Source organism: Cetorhinus maximus, unplaced genomic scaffold (genome assembly GCF_964194155.1).
Source record: "Cetorhinus maximus unplaced genomic scaffold, sCetMax3.hap1.1 HAP1_SCAFFOLD_2284, whole genome shotgun sequence".
Taxonomy (NCBI): Eukaryota; Metazoa; Chordata; class Chondrichthyes; order Lamniformes; family Cetorhinidae; genus Cetorhinus; species Cetorhinus maximus.
Window position 1 is genome coordinate 1 of NW_027598223.1, and position 20037 is coordinate 20037.

A 20037-nucleotide genomic window follows, 5' to 3' on the forward strand; every position below is an offset into this window, starting at 1 on the left:
CCAGGGCAGAACGGTGCCCTTAGATACCACCAAGCCGCTCGAGCCCTTTTTATTCTTTGCACCGAACTTGAAATATTTTGTTCCCTCCTTTGCCCCAAATCCCAAGCGGGGTGTTCCCGGCCAATAAGCCGGTTGCCATGGGGATCGAGCAGCAGGGACCGGCGGCTTGAGGTTATTTTTTTTTAAAAAGTACAGCTAGAGACCGCGGCTTGTCCTCTCCCTCCCCACCCCCAGGCCTGAGACTTATTTTTTTTTGTAAAGGGGTCAGCCCCGCTTTGGATGGAATGGCCACATTGGGCCGCGCTCTTTTACCTGGAGCCCACGGACAGACAGGACGCGCGCCGCCATTTTGTTCACTGACAAAGATGCCGCATAGAGATGCCGTCACAGAGCCGCCATTAAATAGGCTCCAAGGTCCTCACCGCTGAGTTACAAACATTGATTACAATCGCTGCTTTTTTTCCTCACATAAACATGAACAAATATATTTTCTGAATGAAAATTTTTTAATCAACAATAAATCATTAATATTAATCATCTTTTGAATTTAATACTGTGAAATTATGTTTTCTTTATATTTTAACCATATAGGTCCTTCTATCGGAAGTGACGACTGACAGCTGGTTTCCCTATCATATGATAAAACTTCACGCTTGTATTTTTATTTGTGCAGGTGATTGATTTAAATAGAACGAAATATTGTTTCCTTGCTACCTGCCTTGAGTCTGTTTCTTTTCGCCTGTTAGATGAGCATGGGGGGTCAAAGGTCGGGCGGAAGTGCTTTCGGGTAGCTGCGGGGTGGCGGTTCGACTGAGTGATGGCGAAGCATCATCCAGACCTGATCTTCTGCAGGAAGCAGGCCGGAGTGGGTAAGGCCCTTGAGCTGGAGAGCCAGTGAGAATATACATCTGTACACCCGGTGTTAGCAATAGAACTTCTTTCCGGTGCAAGAAATAACCGGCAGGTCCTGAATACCCATCGACACGCGCTCTGGCCCCCTCACTCCCCCTCCACTCCCCCCTCCCACCACCTCCACTCCCCCCTCTCTCTCCTCCCCAACTCACTCCTCCCCCCTCACTCCTCCTCCTCCACTCCCCCACTCCCCCTCACTCCTCCCCCACTCCCCCCCCACCCTCCACTCCACTCCTCCCCCTCACTCCTCCCCCTCACCCTCCCCCCTCACCCTCCCCCCTCACTCCTCCCCCCTCACTCCTCCCCCCTCACTCCTCCCCCCTCACTCCTCCCCCCTCACTCCTCCCCCCTCACTCCTCCCCCCTCACTCCTCCCCCCTCACTCCTCCCCCCTCACTCCTCCCCCTCACTCCTCCCCCCTCACTCCTCCCCCCTCACTCCTCCCCCCTCACTCCTCCCCCCTCACTCCTCCCCCCTCACTCCTCCCCTCACTCCTCCCCCCTCACTCCTCCCCCCTCACTCCTCCCCCCTCACTCCTCCCCCCCTCACTCCTCCCCCCTCACTCCTCCCCCCTCACTCCTCCCCCCTCACTCCTCCCCCCTCACTCCTCCCCCCTCACTCCTCCCCCCTCACTCCTCCCCCCTCACTCCTCCCCCCTCACTCCTCCCCCCTCACTCCTCCCCCCTCACTCCTCCCCCCTCACTCCTCCCCCCTCACTCCTCCCCCCTCACTCCTCCCCCCCTCACTCCTCCCCCCTCACTCCTCCCCCCTCACTCCTCCCCCCTCACTCCTCCCCCCTCACTCCTCCCCCCTCACTCCTCCCCCCTCACTCCTCCCCCCTCACTCCTCCCCCCTCACTCCTCCCCCCCTCACTCCTCCCCCCTCACTCCTCCCCCTCACTCCCCCCCCCCATCCCCTTTTTTACACAGAGAGTGTTGTGAGCTACAGAGTACAATCTGAAAAGGTTTAATAACAAAGTTCAAAAGGAAATTGCATAAATAGTTGAGGGGAAAATATCGATCACATTATGGGAAAGAGCAGAAGTGTGACTAAATGCATAGCTCTACTGAGGACCCAAGCATGATGGGCCGAATGGCCTCCTTTACTGTATCCAGTGGATGCTCTAGGAATGTAGGAACTGGAGTAGGCCAATCTGCCTGTCGACCCTGTTCCTCCATTCAATTAGATCATGGTTGATCATCCATCTCAACACCAATTTCTTGCGCTATCCCTTATTGGTCTCCAGAAATCTATTAATTTCAGTCTTGAACATGATCAATGATTGAGTTTACACAGCCCACTAGAGTAGAGAATTCCAAAGATTCACCATCCTCTGAAAGAAGAAATTGCAGCTCTTCTTGGTCTTACATGGCTTACCCCTTATTCTGAGATTATGTCCCCTGGTTCTAGACTCACCAGCCACAGGAAGCACCCTGTCTACATTCTATCTACATCCTATCTATAAAGTTAACAGGAAGTGGATGTACCTATAAGATTTTTTGTTTATTAATGTAGATACCTATGACTTTTGTATATGTATCTATATTTTGGTTATAATCTTTCAAAGCTATCTTGAATTGAGTGAATGTCATTTCATGCTTAAAAAAGTTTAAAACCTGCAGACCTGTGTGAATAACTTAGGAGAGACGCCAAAGTGCTTGGTGTTTTCTCAAAAGCGGCCAAACTGTGAACTGGGCTGTTATTGATTGCTCAGTTGCTTAGAGAAAAACAACTCTGGAAAGAACTATTAGAATAGTTAGGTACTTGTTTGGCCGGCGCAGACTCAATGGGCCAAAGGGCCTTTTTCTGTAGACCTTTATGACTCTATGAAAGCTACACCGGGAGTGTTTGAAAATTGGTTGGGAGGTAGGAGATAGAGAGTAGGGATCAGAGAGAGCTGTATGTACACAAGCCTTTAAAGCAGGTAGGCAGGTTGAAAAGGGAAATGGGATACTTGGATTTATAAATAGAGACCAAGAGTAAGGAAGTTGTGCGAAACCTTTTATAAAACACTCGTTCAGCTTCATCCCCAGCTGGAGTATTATGGCCATTTCTGGGCAGCATGCTTTAGGAAGGCCTCATTGAGGGTGCAGATGAAATTTACTATGAATTTAAGGTTAAGTGGTAAAATAACAAGAGGTGATAAGTCAGGAGTTTATACAGCAAATTGCCATGTTCCAGCCATCACTGCTGAAAGGGTGGTGGAAACAGATTGAATAGTAACTATGAAAAGGAAATTGGATAAATACTTGAAATTTTGCTGGGCTCTGGGGAAAGAGCAGGAGAGTGAACTAATTAGCTTGCTCTTTCAAAGAAGCAATGCAGGAACAATGGGCTGAATGGATGCCTTTTGTGCTGCATCATACTATAATTCCATGTGACAATGTGATCCATGATTCCCTGTGATCTGTTCTTGGACCGTAACTTATCATTGTATTTGTTAATGACTTGGATGAAAGAGTAGAGAGTTGTGTATACAAATTTGCAGATGACGCTAAGTCGGAATCTGGAACTCTCTCCCCTGTAAAGCTATGGGTGCCAGGACAATTGGGGCTTTCCAGGCTGAGACTTTTGTTAGGTAACTGTTTGGATGTGGCTGGAAAATGAAATGCAGCTTGACTATGAACAAATTGAACAGCAGAGCAGGCGGGGGGGTGGGTTGAATGGCCTACCCCTGTTCCTATTGTTAATGTTCTTATGTTATGTTATGTACAATATCAAATATACCAGTAAATGAATAATAACCCACAACTTCTGTGGGTCAAGATCAACCTCTGAGCCTTTAGTCACTTTTGGACTACACCTTTGTTAGTATTAAAGCCCATGGGATTATAGGCTCAGTAGCAGTGTTATTGCAAGAGGATTTGAGTACAGGAGTAAATAAGTCTTGCAGCAGTTGTATAGAACCTTGGTAAGACTGCACCTGTATTGTATACAGTTTTGATCTCCTTACCTCATGATATAGTTGCCATGGAGGGAGTGCAACAAAGGTTCACCAGGCTGATCCCTGGAATGGGTGGGATTGTCTTATAAGGAGAGGTTGAGGAGACTGGGCCTGTGTTCTCTGGAGTTTAGAAGAATGAGAGGTGATCTTATTGTTGAGGTCTGTAAGAATTTTGTATGCTTCAGAGTAGATGCGGGAAGGATGTTTCCCCTGGCTGGTGAGTCCAGAATCAGGGGACACCAGTCACAGAATAAGAGGTGGGCTGTTTAGAACTAAAATGAGGAGGAATTTCTTCAGTCAGTGGGTAGTGAATCTTTGAAATTCTCTATCCCAGAGGGCTGTGGAGGCTCAGTCATTGAGTATGTTCAAGACTCAGATCAATTAATTTCTAGATATGAAAGACATCAAGGGATACAGGGATAGTGCAAGAAAATGGGGTTAAAGTAGAAGATCGTCATGATCTAATTGAATGGCGGAGTGGGCTTGAGGGGCTGAATGACCTACTCCTATTTCCTATGTTCCCATGAATATGAAATTGGCAATGGGACAGAAAGTAGCGAGTAGTGGTGAATGGTGGGTTTGCAGTCTGGTGGGAAGTTTACAGTGGTGTCCTCCAGGGGTCAGTAATGGAACAACTGCTCTTTTCAATAAATATCAATGACCTGAACTTGGTAACAGAGGGCATAATTTCAAAGTTTGTAGATGACACAAAGCTTGGGAATGTTGTAAACAGAGAGGAAGATAGTAACAGACTTTAGGAAGACATAGACTAGTGAAATTGGCAGACACACGGCAGATGAAATTTCACTCTGTGAAATGCTACATTTTGGTTGGAGGACTGAGGAGAGGCAATGTAAACTAAATGGTCCAATTTAAACAGGGTGCAGGAACAGAAATACCTGGGGGTGCATGTACACAAATCTTTGGTGACGGGACCAATTTCATGAAGTTATTTAAAAAAGCATGTGGGAGCCTTGACTTTATTAATTAAGGCAGAGAGTACAGAAGCAAGGAAGTGATGTAAAATGTTTAAGCCTCCGCTGGAGTATTGCATTGAGCTCTGGGTACCACGCTTCAGCAAGGATATCAAGGCCTTGGAGAGCATGCAAAAAAAAGATTGGCACCAGGAGCAAGGGACTTGAGTTATCTGGAGAAGCTGGGGTTGTTCTCCTTAGAGCAGAAAAGATTAAGAGGAGAATTAATAGAGGTGTCCAAAATAGTGAGCAATTTTGATAGTAAATGAGTAACTATTTCCAGTAGCAGAAGGGTTGATAACTAGAGGGCATAAGTAATAAGTGAAAAGAACCAGAGACAGCAGGGAGCTGGGACTAATTGGATATCTCCTTCAAAGAGCCCGCACACGTTTGATGGTCTGAGAGGCCTCCTTTGCTGCATCATCATCACCATCTTCGCGTTTTTCTTGGGATGCAAAGTACCTTGATCGGGTACTTCTGGGTTATGTGGAGAGGACAGTGGCTTTGATAGATTGTCCTGGTGCACCAGTTAGAGCAGTGACTAAAACCATATGGAGGGGAGAAAATGTTACAAACATGTTTGATTTGTGGAACATGAAAGAAAAATCCTAAATCTGAAAGCAAACTAATGTTGGAAGTGCTGATCAACATCTAAATGGAAGGTGGGTGTCTTTTTGCCGTAACCTTCAGTATTTTATTTATAACTCTTAAAAAAATAACAGAAGTTGATGTTTTGAGTACATCGGTATTGGGAATTGGGATCCTTTGCTCTCTCACTTCCTAATTCCAGGATGTCTGAAGTTTGACTTTGGCCTTATACATTCACATTGTGGAGCTTCAGAAGCTACAAATCAAGTTCAAATCATTGTCTTAGATTTTCCTGGGAACTTTTGCCATTCAAATCTCAATTTTGTTTATTTTGCCCATCCCTAATTACCTTTGAGAAGGTTTCAATTCTGCAGTCCATGTGGTGTAGTTACACCCACAGTGCTGTTAGGGAGGGAGTTCCAGGATTTTGACCCAGCAACAGTGAAAGAAAAGTGATAATAGTTCCAAGTCAGGATGGTGTGTGACCTGGAGGGGAACTTGCAGGTGGCAGTATTTCCATGCACCTGCTGCCCTTGTTCTTCTAGGTGATAGAGGTCATTGGGTTTGGAAGGTGCTGTCTAAGGAGCCTTGGCAAGCTGCTGCAGTACATCTTGTAAATTATATATACACTACTGCCACTGTGCATCATTGGTGATTGCAGTTTATGTTTAAGGTGGTGGATGAGATGCAATCAAGAAGACTGTTTTGCACTGGAAGGTGACAAGCTTCTTGAGTTTGCCCCATCCAGACAAGTGGAGACTGTTCCATCACACTCCTGATTTGTACCTTGTAGATGGTAGAAAGTCTCTGGGGAGACAAGAGGTGAGCTACTCATCACAGAATACCCAACCTCTGACCTGCTTTTGTAGCCATTGTATTTATATGGTTGGCCCAGTTCATTTTCTGGTCATTGGCAACCCCTTGAATGTTAATATTAGAGGAATTCAGTGATGGTAATGTCATTGAACATCACATGGAGGTGGTTAGATTTTCTTCTTGAAGATGGTCATCAGTTGGCACTTGAGGCATGATTGTTACTTGCTACTTGTTAGATGTACCAGCCATGTGGCTACAACAGCAGGTCAGAGACTGGGAATTTTGTGGAGAGTGGCTCACCCCCTGATTTCCCCAAAGCCTGTCCACCATCTGCAAGGCACAAGCCAGGAGTGTGATGGAATACTCTCCACTTGCCTGGATGAGTGCAGCTCCAACAACACTCGAGAAGCTCAACACCACCCAGGATAAAGCAGCCCAATTGATTTTCACCCATCCACCGATTTCAGCATCCACTCCCTCCATTCCTGACGCACAGTGGCAGCCGTGTGTACCATCTACAAGAGGCACTGCAACAAATCGCCAAGCCGCCTTCCACAGCACATTTCAAACCTGTGACCTCTACCACCTAGATGAATAAGGGCAGCAGATACATGGGAACACCACCACCTGCAAGTTCCCCTCCAAACCATTCCCCATCCTGACTTGGAACTATATCACCGTTCCTTCACCGTCACTGGTTAAAATCCTGGAACTCCCTCCCTAACAGCACTGTCGGTGCACCTACACCACAGGGATTGCAGTGGTTCTCAAGGGCAATTAGGGATGGGCAATAAATGCTGGCCTAGCCACTGATGCCCTACATCATGAAAGAATTTGGGGAGAAAAAGACTTACCAGCCCAAGCCTGAATGTTGTCCAGGTCTTGCTGCATGCTGGCACAAACTCAGCTCTTGACATCATTACAGCCTTGGCCCAAATATGGACAAAAGAGTGGAATTCCAGAGGTGGGGTGAGAGTGGCAGCATTTGACAGTGTGGCGTCAAAGAGCCCTCGCAAAATTGAAGCCAGTAGAACTCCTCATTGTCTGAGGAGTTGTGAATGGGACTGTGCACAGTGAAACATTCTCATCTTCTGGCCTTATGATGGAGGGAGGAGGAAAGGTTATTGATGAAGCAGCTGAAGATGGTTGGGCCTAGGACACTACCCTGCAGCAATGTCCCAGACCTAGATAATTGGCAAAAGGAGTATATGTGATGTGAGGGGAAATATTTTCACCCAGAGGATGGTTGGAGTCTGGAACAAACTTCCTGAAAGGGTGATGGGGGCAGGTTAGATTGAGGAATCAAAAAAGAATTGGATTGCTACCTGAAAAGAGAATATGCAAGGAAACAGAGTGGGACTAAGTGGAATGCTCTTCCAGAGATCCAGTGCAGACTTGCTGGGCCGAATGGCTTCCTTCTACACCACAAAGATACTGTGATACCCAAGATAATTGAACTCCGACAGCCACAGCCATCATCCTTTGTGCTACGTATAACTTCAGCCAGTAGAGAGCTTTCCCCGATTCCCAGTGACTTCAATTTTACTCGGACTCCTTGATGCTGTACTTAGTCAAGTGCTGCCTTGATGTGAAGGGCAGTCACTCTCACCACACTCGAGTTTGGCTCTTTGTCCATGTTTGGACCAAGGCTGTAATGCTGAGTGGCCCTGGCAGAACCCAAACTGAGCACCAGTGAGCTTGATAGCACTGTCGGTAACACCCTCCGTCACTTTTGCCGATGATCAAGAATAGACTGATGGGGCGGTAATTGGCCGGGTTGGGCTTGTACCTACTTTTTGTTGACGGGACATACGTGGGCAATTTTCCATTTTGCTGGGTAGTTGCCAATGTTGTAGCTGTACTGGAACAGCCTACTTAGAGGCGCAGTTAGTTCTAGAGTACAGGTCTCCAATAGTACAACTGGGATTTTATCAGGGCCCATAGTCTTTGCTGTATCGAATGCCTTCAGCTGCTTCTTGGTATCGCATGGAGTGAATCAAATTGGCTGAAGAATGGCACCTCTGCTGGCAACCTCAGGAGGTTGAGATGGATCATCCACTTGGCAGTCCTGGCTTAAGATGGTTGCAAATGCTTCAGCTTTGACTTTTGTACTGACCTGCTAGGCTCTGCTATCATTCAGGATGAGGAGGCCCATTGAGCCACCACCTTGTCCTGTCAGTTGTTTATTTAACAACACCATTCATGACTGTGACTGCAGGGCTTTGATCTGATTCATTGGTTGTAGGATTACTTAGCTCTGTCATTTCCAGGTATTCCTGGCATGCTGTCCTACACTCATTGAACCAGGGTTGGTCCCCTGGTTTGATGGTAATGGTGGAGTGAGGCTATCATCGAGAACCTCAGCTAATGTAAAAGAAAGAATGTTATCACTTGTGGTGCTCTGTGCTGAGAACAATATGAGGCAAATTTTCAGATCTCTGACCCCATCCCCACTTGAAACAATGGTGACTGCAATTTTGCTGAATTACCACCTGTTTTCTCACCACTGCCATTCAGACTTATAAATAATGGCTCTTGTGGCCTGGCAGTGACATGGTTATAGCTGATTAATCATGCAAACAATTAAAAACTTAAATATGGGCCTGTCTGAAGCTGGAAGACAGGAGCGACACACCCTTGGAAACCCTGTAGTCAGATTCCTGACATTTTAACAGCATTGTCTAAACAGGATCTGAACAGCTATTTCCACTGAGATTTAACTGGTGGAAGCAGCATTTTTGATGTGAGCCATAACTCGGGTTCACCTAATTGCCAGTCTTAAGATTTTACATTGGCACCCTTTTATTCTCAGTAAGCTGCCAAACATATATGTCCTTGCCACTCCTGCTCCTTCGGTGCAGCATATTTTAATTAGATTGCAAGAGAATATGGAGGAGCTTATCACCAGCATGCCAGCCAGCTCAATTTACAGAGAACACCACTGATCTCGCCGCTGCAGAAAAATCTGGGCCATTGTTCCCATTAATTTGTAGAGGTGACAATCGTTGATGCTAACAGATCTCTGTGTTCTGATTTAGATTTTCTTCACCAATGCAGCAATGCTAAGAACAGCAATGAGAGCTAAACAGGACAAACCAGTGAATAAGAAATAGAAGTGGAAATAGACCACAGGCTTCTTGGGGTTTGGGCACAAGTGACTGCATCGTGGACCCCTTTTTGTTTTGACATGATCAGAAATGGGGATTTTCCTTTTTGAAAGACTATTCGGTAATAATGTAGACTGTACATTAATGCTGGTTGCTTGAGTACCAAAGCCCATTCCTTGGCCAAGGCATTTTCATAGGAGTGATCAATCTTGCTGCAAGGAGGTAAACAAATTCAAAGGAAATTTGATAAATACTTGTAGGGAAAAAATTTTTCCTATGGGAAGAAGCACGGGAGTGGGACTGATTAGCTGAGCCGACACAGGCATGATGGGCTGAATAGCCTCCTCTGTGCTGCATTCCATGATTGGTTGATTCATTGCTGCCTTCACAATGTTCTTGGGATGTGACGTACCTTGAATTTGTTCTTCTGGGTTCCCATGGAGAGCATAGTGGCATTGACAGATTGTCCTGGTGTACCATTTGCAACACTAAGTATAAAACTATATAGAAAGGAGCAAATGGACATGCATTCTTCCTTGGGTTTCTCTCACTCTTTCTTTCTGGAAAGTGAAGAACTCCCCACTAATGCCTTTCCCTGTGAGCAATAATTTTCATCTTCTGTGCCAGTTTGTTCCCAAATGAATTTAGTCTACTTTCCTTCAAACACGTATCTAAGTCATTCTTAAATGTTGGCAAAGTCATGGTTGCTGCTTCAATCATTGACCCAGACAGGATTCTACAGCCTCACAACCCATTGGTTTTGTAGTTTCTCCTGTTCTGTATCTTGAATCTCTGACATTTAATCTTATATGTCCCCTTCCTCTAAACCCCCTAAATCAACACTAACAAGAACTTGCCTTTTATAAACTGCATTTAATGCGGAAAGCTATCCGAGGCATAACCCATCGAAAATGCATGCAAAACCAAAGATAATAAGAGTAACTAATAGCTTGGTGGAAGAGCTGGGTTTTAAATAGTGTTTTGCAGAATGACTGAGATTTTCAGGGATAGAGTTCCAGAATTCAAGTCATAAGACACCTGAAAACGCAACTGCCAACTTTGGAGGGGGTGTATGAAAGAGGTGAGAGTCAGAGGAAGAAAGAGTTCTGGGAATTATAGAGCTGGAGGAGGTAATGGAGGGGCAAGATCATGGAGAGATTTAATTAGTGGAAACTGTTCTGTTTCCACTTTCTGAGCCCATCATAATTTGATAGAGGCATTTAAAATTACTCGTCAATCTCCTCCATTCAAATTAAGTCAACGCCTGTTTTATAGTCTTTCTTTGTATTTTGTACGCCAGGCAGCAGCCTGCTCAATCTGCACTTTTGCTTCTCGGGGCCCCATTTAGCATGGAGCCCAATACTGAATACAGTGCTATAGTCTAATAAAACGCTGCCTTACCACTGGTATACAATCTACTTGAAACAGTTGCCTAGAACAAACTGGGATTGTCTGCAGGGAGCTGAGAGTACAACTGCTGTGTCTATATTCTGTAGCTGCAGAATGCAGACACCTGTGTGGTTATGATGACCAGGTGATGAGCTGCAGAATTATTGAGGCAAATGTATTAGGCTATACTCAGACTGAGTTGCAAATTTTTCAGGCTGTAACTTATAGGACAAGGTTAAGGAACCTGAGGTGACTGCTGTTTTTGCTGAAAGCTGAGCCGGTGGCCTGATTCCAAACCCTCGCTCCCACCCCACCCTATTCCATTTGAGCTTGTTGCTGAAACTCAAATTCCAATTCCTTTGCTTTCCCTAACCGCCATTATCATCAGTACTATTCTGATCTAGCCACTGGGATGTTGGAAGGGCAATCCCAGATGGATCGCTTTGCCTGAACCTTTAGTTTTGTTCTTTCCCTCTTGGTTCCATTTAGTTTTGCAGTTGGGAATGACACCTAGTTCGCCAAAGTTCATCACACATCCTGTGCTATCTGTAAATCTCTGATTTTAAGAGAGACAAAATGCAAATAGGACTCCCCATCCAGAGGAAAATTTCAACCGTTGACTATTTGTATTGCTGTAAGTAAGTGCTGAGTGGAAACGGTTCCCTTTCTTCATTCCTCCCAAGCACCCTCGGTTGCCTGGCTGAACTTGTGCCCTTTAGAAAATGTCTCTGATGCTAACATCACTTCTCTCTTGCCAAAAAAAGAATACGATTATATTGCAAAATGTCAATCCTAATCTGACTTCTGTTCTTTTTTTTTATTTTGCAGCTATTGGGCGATTGTGTGAGAAATGTAAGTATTTTTGTGTCTTGATTATTTTTGTAACCATCTCTTTTTGCAGCCTGTTTCTTTTCTGCACATTTTCTCCTAATTGGAAGAGTTGGCAACTGGGTCACTTGATCTTTACGGTTTTAATGAGTGTTTCTCAAACTACAATAGAGGACAAAGTGCTGATTAAAGCACGAGGCACAGCTTCGTGTTCAAGGTCCTTGATCTGGCATAAACCTGCTGGAAAGTTTATGACAGCCATTGGTGACCCAACTCTTGAGCTGTAACAGTTCAGCCTGTTTTAAAATGTGCGATTTTACTGCAGAAGGAAACAGCCTAATGAAGTCTCATTATAGGTCCATATCCCTGTATAAAAATATGTACAATGTTCATTTTGAATGTGTCAAAAGTCTGTGGGGTGTGGGAAGATTTCCAACATGTCCTGAGGGAATGAAATGTGCTGATGTGTTGCTTTTTAATGAATGGCTCAAATTTTACAATCGAAGAAACACTTAGAAGCTCTCAAATACATAGTGTATTTAATTATCTCTCAAACCCTCCCTTGTCACACAAGAGTTCCAGCTTTCAAAAATAAAAGACAGAAAGCCTTTGAACATTGCGACAGTTCTCGGTGTCCCACCGTTTCAATCTCCAAGCTGGACCACCCTTTGTCATTGCTGCCTTATGTTTTTTTTTTGGCAAGGAGCCGACACTGTACATCCATAACCCTGTTGCCCCTCGCCAGCTGTAGCCTTGTGTTTCGTTCTGTGATCCTGTCATTGACTTGGGGTTCTTGTGTTTAAGGCCGCTGCATTGCCCAATTTTCCTAACTCAAAGCCAGCTACTTTGTAATGATTTGATTTTTCTGTTCCTGTTCCCTATATGCTTAGGTTCCTTTTCCAGTCCCTGCCAGTATAGTGAGAGAGAGTTGACATAAAGAAAGATGGAGACGGCAATTGGGAAGTGGGAAGGCAGCAAAGAAATGGTTACAGAAAGAGATCCATTACTGTAACTACCTCCAGAATACAACCTGTGTCAGTTGTGATCTTTTCCCTCACTCCTATATTGCTGGATGAAACTCTCTTCCTTTTTCCAGTACTCTGCTTACTAGCTTCTTGAGTTACAAATTCCAATTAATCCAGAGCTTTAGTGCCCCTACCCTATTCTACACCTGAGCCCTGCTCACCTATCGTCCTTTTGCTCACCATCCATTTGACTCTTCTACATGTTGACATCAAGCTTCTTTTCTTTGGTGACTATTTATTTTCTCTCTCTCCTCCCATTGCTCTGCTGTAGCTGATCTTTGAATCCTCCTTTTGATGAGGTAGAAATAAGTCATTGTGGTAATGGCCCTCTTCCTGGAAGTGTTTCTCCTCTTGTCCAATTATTTTGGTGTTGCAGCCTCCATTTCTGTTTGTGTTGACTCTCTCATTATGTAGGGAGGGGGTGATAGGAAGTACAAGAAAATAGGGAACGCGAGCAGATGACCAGAGAATCAAATCAGTAAGAGGTACTAAGTGATTGGCTTTGGCCTAGGAATTTGGCGCACTCTGGTGACCTCAAACACAATCAGTGACAGGACCTCCAAGAAACCACATCAGTTCACGTGTGTGCTCCTCCATCTCTGGTCTGCTGTACATCCCCCATGACCCTCCTTCCTCTCAACCATTCGGCCCAGCTCTCCTATCCTATACCCCTCTCCAGTACTTCATTTTTCACCATCTTCAAAAACTTTGTCAAAACCTACCTGCTTAATTGTGCTTTCAGCTACGTCAGCCAGCAATTCCTCATATTGCTCAACGCTTATTCCCTTTTTCTTTTCTGCTAAAGCATCTTGGAACTTCCATTAAATTATTTTTAATAAATATATTGATTCTTCTAGATGATTTTAAATGTATTCCTTAATACCAACTCTCAAACCAATGGAAATAGATTTTCCTGAATTGTCTATCAAAAACCCTTCAAAAAATGTAAGCACCCCCAATCTGATAGCTTCTTCACCTCTGCGCTCGAGTGAAGGCCGACAAAGATTATTTATTGCAATAGTTCTTTATTTATAGTGTTAATTACATTTGTTGGATAATGTACACATGGCATTTTAGTTGTAGCTGCAAAGAGCTGACTCTGCTCAACCTCTTTTTTTTCCCCCTCCCATGGTGAGTTACAGCTTTGGCTGTACAGAATCCTGGCATTAATTTTTTAAGTATTTGTGAAGTCACATTGTTCTTTCAAGATAAAAATTACAATGGACTGCACAGTTAATGTTTCAACTCAAAGTTGCACAGCATGAAGTTTACTTATTTACCACCTGTCTGGAGTAGCATCCTTACTTGTCATTTTTCATGATATGTTTTAGCAGTGTCTTGGGACTTCAGTATTGACTCCTTTCAAACCTGGTTGATCTATCTGCCACTTTTTTTTGAGTTTGGGCTATGTCATTTAATTAGATAGAATTACACTGCTAGTTAGTTGCTAGGAGGGACAGGAAGTTGTAGCAGGATATCGAGTCAGTAAATGGGAAAAGCTATGGCAGATGAAGTTTAATGTGGGCAAGTAAGAGGTTATCTACCATGAACCTTGGAAATATAATGTAGAATATTTTCCAAATGGTGATTTTGGGAGTCCAAGTACATGTCACTTAACACACGTAGGCAGGTACCACATGTGATTCAGAAGGCTAATGGAATGTGGCCTCTATCTCAAGGGGCTGGATCGCAATGGGGAGGAAGTTACACTTCAGTTGTTTAGAACCTTGGTCAGACCCTATCTGGCGTACTGCATTCAGCTTTGGGCATGGCACCTCAGGAAGGACTCAGTGGCGTTTAAGATGGTACACCAATTCACCAGAATAATATGGAGCTAAGAGGATTAAATTATGAGGACAGGTTGTATGAGCTTGGCTTGTATTCGCTTGAGTTTAGACAGTTGAGGTGTTTAAGCATTTAAAAGAATTCAGTAGGGTTGATAGTTTTTTTTCTATTTCTTCTGATGGGGAAATCGAGGATGAAGGGATGTAACCTTGAAATTGGAGCTGGGCCATTTAGGACAGAAATCGAGAAGCACTTTTCTTTCAGAGGTCAGTAGAAATCTGGAATTTCCTACCCCAAAGTGCTGTGGATGCTGGGTCAATTGGAGCGTTCAAGACTGGGAGTTGTTTTTAATTGTTCATGGGATGTGGTTGTCACTGGCATTTATTGCCCATTCCTAATTGTCCTCGAGAAGGTGGTGGTGAGCTGCCTTCTAGAACCGCTGCAGTCCATGTGACGTAGGCACACCCACGGTGTTGTTAGGGAGGGAGTTCCAGGATTTTGACCCAGTGACAGTGAAGGAACAGCGATATATTTCCACTTCAGGATGGTGAGTGACTTGGAGGGGAAGTTCCAGGTGATGGTGTTCCCATGCATCACCTGCCCTTATTCTTCTAGTTGGTGGAGGTCATGGGTTTGGAAGGTGCTGACAAAGAATCCTTTGGTGAGCTGCTGCAATGCATCTTGTAGATGGTACACACTGCTGCCACTGTGTGTCAGTGGAGAAGGGAGTGGATGTTGAAGGTGGGGTACCAGTCATGGGGGCTGCTTTTTCCTGGATGGTGTTGAGCTTCTTAAGTGTTGTTGGAGCTGCACTCATCCAGGCAAGTGGAGAGTATTCCATCACACTCCTGCCTTGTAGATGGTGGACAGGCTTTGGGGAGTCAGGAGGTGAGTCACACGCTGCAAAATTCCCAGCCTCTGACCTGCTCTTGTAGCCACAGTATTTATATGGCTGGTCCAGTTTAGTCTCTGGTTGCTGGTAAATCCCAAGATGTTGGTAGTGGGGGATTCAGCGATGGTAATGTCATTGAATGCCAAGGAGAGGTGGTTCAATTCTCTCCTGTTGGAGATGGTCATTGCCTGGCACTTGTGTGATACAAGTATTACTTGCTGCTTATCAGCCCAAGCTTGGATATTGTCCAGGTCTTGCTGCATGTGGGTACGGGCTGCTTCAGTATCTGAAGAATCACAGCTGGTGCTAAACATTGTGCAATCACCCACTTCTGACCTTATAATGGAGGGAAGGTTATTGATGAAGCAGCTGGAGACGGCTGGGCCTAGGACAAGATTGATAGGATATCGAGGAATATGGGAGAGTGGAGTTTGATGTTCAGATGAATGGTGGAGCAGGCTTGAAGGACGGGTTGACTCACTCCTTGCTCTTATGAACTGGGGTAGACAAGAGGTTAGGAACAGTCTTGCCTCTGAGTCAGATTCTCATTCCAGGACTAGACCAAATAATTTATTCCCATGTATCCAGCCTGTTCCAGTTATTTAGCTGAATGTTGAAGATTTTACTACATGATTTGTGAATGAGCAGGGTGCTGCCATGGCATGATAGCCAAATTCCATCAATCAACAGTGCACATTAGGTTTAATAACGAGTTAATCTATGTAAGAGTGATTGGACTTCAAAGTAATTCACAGTGGTACATGAAAAGTTTCTGAGAAATGTGTGGTTGTGCTGTATAAGTGCAAATCTTCTTTGACCTAATCCTGCATTGCATTTGACTAAAAAAAAAAGACTGCTACCTCTTGCATGTTTGTTTAATTCTCTCGGTTCCTGTTTTACTTTGAGTGAGAATGACTCTGGTTCCTCTGGGAATTGGCAGCTAGAGCAATACTGGTAGCCAAGTATTGTCCCATAGGTAGTGGCATGTCCTCTGGTACATTGATGAAGTGACTTGTGCACACCTGAATCCTGACAGCTGGCATGACCACAGAGGGGTATAGCCTAACCCAACCCATTCCTTCCTGCCCACTTATCAGTGCACCACCCTGGTTCAGTGGATTGAGATTTGGAGTTAGCGTTCTACTACTGCTGTCACTGTAATTAAATATAGTTACAGTATTGTAATTGAATTTATTCAGTATACTAGTCAAGCCAACTATTAGCCACGCATTATCCCATTTGACTCCGCTGTGGCTTTCAAAGGGAAAAGCACCCGAAGATACAAAAAGTATTGCGGGGTCACAGGGAAGGGCAGTCGACTGGCCTTAACTAAATTGCTCTGACAGAAAGCTGGCATAGACACAACAGACCAAATGACCATCTCCTGTGCTGTAACCATTCTATGATTTTGTATTTCTATTATTGTGGTGATAATTCTGTGTGATGACACACTCCTGCCTGTTGTGGTGCTGCAGCCCTTCCACATGGAGAAGGGTGTACTTACTGACAGCATGGCCGGTTTACACAGACACAAATTTATATCAGATATTTAAAATCGTACCAATAAGCTGTAGAAAAAACCAAACTTGTTCTTGTGTAGCAATTTTCATTCAATTGCTGTCACCACTAGTGACTGACTGATAAGCACCAGTACCTCACCCCAGTTCAAAAATACAGCCTAGGTTTGAAAGGACAAATTCTATAATTAATTGTACCGCAATTTTTTACAAGTGGATATCATCAGCTGTCTTGGCCCTAAGCTCTGGAACTCCCTTCCTCAACCTCTGAACCCCTCTCTCCTTTACGATGCTCCTTAAAACCTACACCTTTCACCAAGCTTTTGGTCATCTTTTGGATATCAGCTGTGACTTGGTGGGTAGGACTCTTGTCTCCGAGTCATAAAGTTGAGAGTTCAAGTCCCACTTCAAGACCTGAACTGATCAAAATGAAAAGCTGGCATTTCAGTGCAGTACTGCACCACCCCGCTCCACCCCCAATGCTCCCCTCCTTCTTAGGTGTTTCTCACTCTCTCATATGGTTGGAGCTGCTTTACCTGCACTTACCTGCGGCCATCTTGGCCTCCCTTTCTCCCCTGGATTCTCTGGTGAATCTGAGATCCCGATTCTCTTCATTTCTATTTCTTTTTCTTTTATATGGAAGTGGGAGCGTTGTTATAACTGGGGTTGAGGAGGAAACTGTTTATTTATAAATAATTAAAGAAAGACTCCCCTCCATGCATGCAACTGCTATAAACTGTCCCCTCCCCCCTCAATTGAAAAAACAGACCACCCTAAAAGGATTTAAAGAAAGAAATTTCATAGGAAGGAAAAAAGTGTCAACTATCCATTGATTCAGAGGCTCTGCTCTGAAGAGAATTGTTTTTTCTCTCTCTCTCTCAGGGGAAATGTTTTTTTTTTGCTTTGAATTCTCCTGTCTTTGCCATGCTGCTCCTCCAATCACAGGCTCCCCCACTCCTGCACTCGCTGCGGGAGGGAGGGAACCTGTGATTGGAGGAGCTGGAGCACCAACATGGGAAAGATCTGTGATTGGAGGAGCAGCTCCTCACAGATTCTCTCTCCCATACTTGCTGCTCCTCCAAGCAAACTCTGCATGCTTTTCCGCTCTCAACAAAATACCTGTGCCTGCAATTGTTCAGCCCCAGACCTTGGAAGAGCCATAATATAAAGTAAGGTTGCCTCCCCTCTGCCCCGGCCCCCGTACAATGTTTCTTGGATTTTCCGCCCCCGTTTTTGTTTTCTTGCAGGCTACTTGTGACATGTCGAGGGTGAATTTGCCCACCACCCCTGTGTAATTTGAACCCTGTTACTGAGGAAGTGCAGCACGATCAGAGATGCTGTTATTTGGTGAGACGTTTCCTTCCCCCTCGCATGAAAGTAACATTGTGCAATCATCAGCAAACACCCCCACTTCTGACCTTATGATGGAAGGAAGGTCATTGAAGCAGTGAAAATGGTTGGGCCAAGGACACTACCCTGAGGAACTCCTGCAGTGATGTCCTGGAACTGAAATGATTGACCTCCAACAATCACAACCATCTTCCTTTGTGCTCGGTATGACTCCAACCAGTGGAGAGTTTTCCCCCTGATTCCCATTGACTTCAGTTTTTCTTCGGCTCCTTGATGCCACACTCGGTCAAATGTGGCCTTGATGTCAAGGGCAGTCACTCTCACCTCACCTCAGGAGTTCAGTTCTTTTGTCCATATTTGAATAAAGCCTGTAATGAGGTCAGAAGCTGAGTGGCCCTGGCAGAACACAAACTGAGTGTCAGTGAGCTGGTCAATGCGAAGCAAGTGTCCCTTGATAGCACTGTTAATGAGTCCATCCATCATCTTGCTGATGATCGAGAGTACACTGACGGGGTGGTAATTGGCTGGGTTGGATTTGTCTGCTTTTTTTGCGTACAGTACATACCTGGGCAATTTTCCACATCTGGGTAGTTGCTAGTGTTGTAGCTGTACTGGAACAGTTTGGCTAGGGGCATGGCAAATTCTCTCCATTGACATAATGATGCACCTGTTCTTCAAAGTGTGAGCCTAGATGAGTATTGGTAGCCTGTGGAAGGCATTTTAGTGGAATGCAATCCTGTCTTGAGTTCATGATTTAAGAGTTTGTGCCAGGGCTCTCTTTCTTTTTTCCTGTTTTCTTTCCTCATCTCAGCATTGATCCCAGTTTTAACGCCAATCCCACAACCTCAACTTTACTCAACACTGGTTCAAGCTTGGAACCAATGGCCCCTCTAAATTTTTTCATTGTGTGTGGTTTGTTCGCTTAAATCCATGATACCTTTAAGATACCATGTGTGTGCATCCACTTAAAAAAAAAGAAAAAATTTAAAGTGGAGAACTTGCAAGTGGCCTGCGCTACACATTCCAGGTAGCTTTCAAGAAGCATTGCTTGGAACATTCCTGGTCTGCATTAACCATCTATAGAGTGCTTTAGTACGGATGATCAGTGGTAACCAAGACGTTTCTTTATACCAACTTTAGAATGTCATGCTTATTGGGTCTGCAACCACTCTTGAGCTAGGCTGACATTTCATTGCTGAACTGTTGGGAGTGCCATCTTTCAGATGAAACATTAAACCGAGGTCCTGTTTATCTTCCCGGATAGACGTAAAAGTTCCATTTAAAGAAGTGCAGGAGAGTTCTTCTGGCTTACGTTTGTGCCTAAACCAATAGCACTTAAAGAAAATCTCCATTATTCTGGTCTATGTTATTGCTGTTTTTTTGGACCTTACTGTATACAAATTGTTTGCCTATATTACAATAGTCACTTCATTTTAAAAGTAATTTATTGGCTGCAAAGTGCTTTGGGATGTCATGAAGAGCACAGTATAAATGCAAGTTTGTCCTTCCTTTCCCCCATTGCCTGAAGAAATAGGCTAGTAACCTGCTTCAACTCCTCTGTATTTGATGGTGAGTGAATGTTTCAGATTCTTTATTGTGCAGACCAGAGAGGGAGACAAACATACTGAAAATTGGACCAAAAAAGTTTTTTTTTGTGCGATGTATCACAAGTCGCTAGAGTTTAGCGAACGAAAACAAAACTTCATTCAAGCTAGCAATGTTCTTATTTTTCCAAGTTCCGTCATCTAATTACTACATAGAGCTCAATTCACTGCTTCCTGTACCACAGCCAGATAGATTACCATTTTTCTCTACAGATGCGATTGAAGCTCAGGCTGACTTTGTGGAAAAACTGGGCTGCATTCCACCGTTTGTAGCATAAATCTGTGGGGATTGAGTCCATCCCTGAGT

At 44.5% G+C, this 20037-nt stretch overlaps 1 protein-coding gene across 1 annotated transcript in view; it reads left to right on the top strand.

The window, feature by feature from the left end:
• Positions 1-770: 770 nt before the first annotated feature.
• Positions 771-20037, top strand: part of LOC144677182 (PHD finger-like domain-containing protein 5A) — a 34683-nt gene continuing 15416 nt past the window's right edge. The window contains exons 1-2 of the mRNA XM_078537372.1: positions 771-869; positions 11558-11581. Coding sequence (XP_078393498.1) covers positions 818-869; positions 11558-11581 — 76 coding nt within the window. The 5' untranslated portion in view covers positions 771-817. The remainder of the gene's footprint in view (positions 870-11557; positions 11582-20037) is intronic.